We start from the raw sequence: 4,383 nt of genomic DNA on the forward strand, positions 1-4,383 counted from the left end.
GACTGCTCTTGCAAGCCAAACTGGCTTATCTTCCCAGTAATGAGAATATTAAGATCCCGACCATCACAATGAAGTTTTCTAGTGATCTTTTCATTAAACTAGACAGACCAGTATTAGCAAAATTCTGTTACACTTCACAGACCTGCTTCTTAGCGATTACTGGGCATATGATTCATTGTAAGAAGAAGAAAATTCAGATAGGCAAAAACAATGCCCGAAATAATGGTCTCTTTCCCTCTTTCTAGGGTTACTTATGTGCTTTGTCTACATGCTTTGCTACTGAAACTGATGTCATACCAATACAGTTACACAATGTTGCATTATTGAAAATTTTTGTGCTTGTGAAGCCACATGTATTCTTAACAGTCGTTAGAACTCTGCAAAGAAGTAAAATAAATTCACATAGAGAAAATGAAAAGAAAACAATGAGACACTAGGAATCTGTAATGTAGTAATATATAATTATTTGTAATATATTATAGCATACATTTATTACAGAACAGAAAGTCAGCTCAACATATACTTTCATGATGACAGGAGGAAAGTTAAAAAGCCACACAGTCTATGCAATTACTAAGGTTTAAGAAAAAAGGGAAACACTACAATACATTAAATAAATTAAACTTGGAATTGAAAAAGAAAGATTTGGAAACAATCCTGAAGTACTACAGGAATGACTATGAAAGTGGAAACTTATATGAAGAACAAATTAAAAAGAATTAAGAATGTGCTTATTTTCTTTATCCAAGGTAAGATATACTAGCAAGAGAATGGCATGCAACAAGCATCAACTGCAATATTCTTTTCCAGAAGTATTCCTATTGGTCTGTTCCAGATAAACCATTCTTTGCTTAGAAAGTATTTGGAAAACAGAAAGCTTACTACTTTTTATCTGTGGAATTCTAATTTTATTCCTATGATGTACTCCTGTAACTTTGCAAATGTCCTCATTTGTTCTGCTTTTTTGAGGGAAAATATTTTGTTTTAGAAAACTATGTCATCTCTTCAGTTCAATATGAAATTTATTGAAATCCAATACTGACTTTAAAGCCAGAACTATCCTTTCAGATAATAAGATTTTAGCTCCAGGATGGAGAAAGTAACACAGGTTTTCATCCGTACCATGAACAGGCACAGATTTTAAACTTAATTCAGATGCATCTGCATCTTAACTTGGAACCTATGCTTATTCAAGCATCTAAATGTTCCTAAATGAGTAGTTCTGGCTTTAAACTCAGAAAAGTTCTAATTTTCATCATGCATATTTTTTGTCTGGTCCCTCTTCTCTACCATCCCATTGGTAGACAAAGACTTGTGAGGCTAAAAAATTATATAAGGCAGACTCCAGTTGGTGAGCACAGGTCACTCACATGGCCGCTTCTCACTGAAATTGCAGGTGTGATCTTCTGCCCGTAACAGGAATTTCTCATGGTCTTCCTTGAACTCCTTGGCCACGTCTATACGCAGTGGGCGGTCTATTTCAGGATTATTTACCAGCTCTATCAAGGCCTGAATTACTGCAGAAAAGATTAAAAGTGACACTTCCTTGAAACAGAGAAAAACGTACACAATGTGGCAATTGAATGAAAGCCATCCGGCAGCCCCAGCTCTATCCATCCTGACCATGTCATACCTTGCTCTATCCTTGTGTAAGGCTGCCAGTTCTGCATGCTGATGATTGGCAGGCAGAAATGACCCATCTCATCCACATTGGGGTGGTAGATCTTGGTTTTGAACCTTATTGTAGGAGGCTTGAGTGGATACTCACATGGAAAATTTATCTCAATCCAGAAGGCCCCTTTATTGTATGGAGGATTATCCTGGGTATAAGGACAGGAACAAGCATGATTCATAGGAGGCTAAGGAATGCAGTTTTCCTTGCAGACCAAACTAAAATTAAAGATGTCAGTCCTTCTCAAATGGTGAATATGTAAAGCAGTGGTAGTCAACCTGGTCCCTACCACCCACTAGTGGGCGTTCCAGCTTTCATGGTGGGCAGTAGGGGTTTTGTCTGATACTGAAGCACTTTCCTTTTTTTTAATTTAATTGACTTTTTAAAAAATTTCATAGCCATTAGTTTTTCATAAAATTCCCTGTGACAATTTAAATTTCTGAAAATATACTATTTGTATCGCCCGCGCATAAGTTTAGTTCACGTTACGTAAGTGAAACTAAATGGCACTATAGTGTGACCGGAAACAAAAGAGCCTCATCCCAGAATAGCTCGCGCATCTCCCCACACACCACCCAGCTGCAACAGACAAGCAGAGCTGGTAGCCGGCACCCCCCCCCCCAAACCCAATTCACGATGTGCGAGAGTCATGCGCAGACAACAATACACAGTGCATTACTGTGGAGCCGGTGGGCGGTTAGAAAATTTTACTACTAACAGAGATAGAAAAGTGGGCGGTAGGTATAAAAAGGTTGACTACCCCTGATGTAAAGCCTTCTAGTACCCACATTGAAAATGTAATCCACTCCCACTTAAATAAAGACACTGATACTTTGTGGTGTTTTCATGATAACCTAAATCATTGTTTGAAGTGACAGCATACTAGATTATCCTGACTAGTACATTACAATCTCCTGCAAGCTGTCAGTCTCAATTGTTCTTATCCAGCTTCTTTGAACTCACCGGCATTAAAAGTCCTTTCCAAAGGAGAATATTGTTCACATCTGCTTGAATATCCCGAAAACATCGTAACCTTAATTTTTTAATGACATCAAGTTCCTGAAAAGACAAAAATGGATGGATGATGGATGGATGAACGAACGAACCAACGAATACAACAAAAAACACGCACCACAAAGTAATTCCAAGATCAATGCTGACAGCAGCCGGACACATTTCAAGCTATCTAAATTCTCTCATCCCGGATTTAAGGAGGAATGATGTGTGTTGAAATCCAATGAATCTTCTTTTCATTTTCAAGGCATTGTGAAAAAGAGATAAGCAACGGCTTATATCTAGCAGCCCGCCGATCTGCTTTATGGCTTATCCGAGTCACAGATCACTTCACAATCTCTGAAAACGGCTTTTCAGTTCGGTTTTATTTCCTCCCCCCCTCCTTTCCACGGAAAGCTTTCCAGCCAGCAGGAAACGAAACCGAAAGCTCCTAAACAGCTCCTTTTCTCTGTCGGCCTTCGTTTCCAGCATTTTCCTTCAAAATAGAGGTTACCCGCTCAAAATTATCCCTCTCCGGCTCTAAAGGAGGCATTCTGGGCACCAAAGTATAAAAAGATGTTAGGACAGTCCAGCCCAGGGGTCTCCAGAATTTGTCTCCAGGGGTCTCCAGAACCAGCTTTGATGGCTGGGGAATTCTGGGAGTTGAAGTCCGCCAGGCTTAAAGATGACAAGGTTGGAGACCCCTGGTCCAGACAGATGCTCCTCTAAGCCCACGTATCGGAGAGCATCCTGTTAAAGCCATCCTCTCCCTAGCCAAAACTGAAGCGAAGTATTTAAAGCCGAAGCTAAACATTTTCTGCAGAAGCCTTTTCTAAAAATAAAAGGCGCGCAGTGAACCTAGTCAAAGGAGCCAAAGACGGCAACTGCTTGCTCACTCCCCCGGCTAAGCCTCCAGAACTGCCTGGTTGCCTAGCAAGTATCCTTCCTGCCGGAGATGCTGGAGGGGCTTCCCCCCAAGACTTGCGGGTTCGAGACCCCGTCGCCGCCTCAAAAGAGGCGCGTCTTATCAACTTCAATCGCTCGCGATCTTTTTTTGCAGCACAACCTTCCTTTCCCGCCTCTTCCGCCTTCCTCCAGATGCCTCCGAAGCTCTAAAAGGGTCTCCCAACCTCGCTTCATCCGCTTACCTTCGCCACCCTCCGGCCGGCTGACGCCATTTTCCTTCGATCCGATCCCCGAATGCGCTCGAGCTACCCCCGATCCCTCTCGCGCGCCCTCTCGCGCGCCAGGATCTCTTCTTGCTGCTGCGCTGCGTTATCTTGGCCGGAAACTTGGCTTTCTCCTCCGCGATCAAGCCTTTCCCGGCTAAGGAAATTCTCGGCCATCCAGATCAAAGATGCTTTTTCAGGAGGCAACTGGATTTTCTTGTTTTACTTTGAAGACATTTCGCTCCTCATATACATTCTTCCGTTCCCCACCATCCAGTCAGAGCTGAAGAAGCTTCTTGGATGAGAAGCCAAATGTCTTCGAAGAAAAAACAAGACAGTCCAGTTGACTCCTGAAAAAGGACCTTTGAGTCTTCCCCTTTTTCTTGCAAGACCAGATTCAAAACCCCAGCTAGGGTCCTATATTAAGAAAATGTTGGATAACCATCTGACTGAGATGGTGTAGGGTTTCCTGCCTGGGCAGGGGGTTGGACTAGAAGGCCTCCAAGGTCCCTTCCAACTCTGATGTTATGTTATGTTATTAAGATAAGA

At 42.1% G+C, this 4,383-nt stretch overlaps 1 protein-coding gene across 3 annotated transcripts; it reads right to left on the reverse strand.

Moving 5' to 3' along the window:
* Positions 1-442: 442 nt before the first annotated feature.
* UBE2L6 (ubiquitin conjugating enzyme E2 L6) lies at positions 443-4,109 on the reverse strand. Of its 3 annotated transcripts, none has more exons than XM_058196721.1 (4): positions 3,814-4,109; positions 2,636-2,731; positions 1,634-1,820; positions 443-1,517 (listed from the first exon to the last, which is right to left on the reverse strand). In XM_058196721.1, exons 1-4 carry the CDS (start codon positions 3,841-3,843, stop codon positions 1,363-1,365), a joined length of 468 nt encoding a protein of 155 aa, XP_058052704.1. In that variant the 5' UTR covers positions 3,844-4,109; the 3' UTR covers positions 443-1,362. The 3 variants fall into 3 exon arrangements, with proteins under 3 accessions (XP_058052704.1, XP_058052712.1, XP_058052720.1); XM_058196729.1 differs by lacking the exon at positions 3,814-4,109 and adding an exon at positions 3,524-3,703; XM_058196737.1 differs by lacking the exon at positions 3,814-4,109 and adding an exon at positions 2,805-3,484.
* Between the last annotated feature and the right edge of the window lie 274 nt (positions 4,110-4,383).

Source organism: Ahaetulla prasina, chromosome 1 (assembly GCF_028640845.1).
Source record: "Ahaetulla prasina isolate Xishuangbanna chromosome 1, ASM2864084v1, whole genome shotgun sequence".
NCBI classification, from domain to species: Eukaryota; Metazoa; Chordata; class Lepidosauria; order Squamata; family Colubridae; genus Ahaetulla; species Ahaetulla prasina.

Bases quoted from the DNA above. Each gene is read 5' to 3' on its own strand.
- UBE2L6 (XM_058196721.1), bottom strand. From the start codon at position 3,843: ATGGCGTCAGCCGGCCGGAGGGTGGCGAAG. The intron at 2,732-3,813 runs GTAAGCGGATGA...TTGTCTTTTCAG, and splicing joins CCGGCCGGAGGGTGGCGAAG to GAACTTGATGTCATTAAAAA. The intron at 1,518-1,633 runs GTATGACATGGT...TCTTTTCTGCAG, and splicing joins TTACACAAGGATAGAGCAAG to TAATTCAGGCCTTGATAGAG.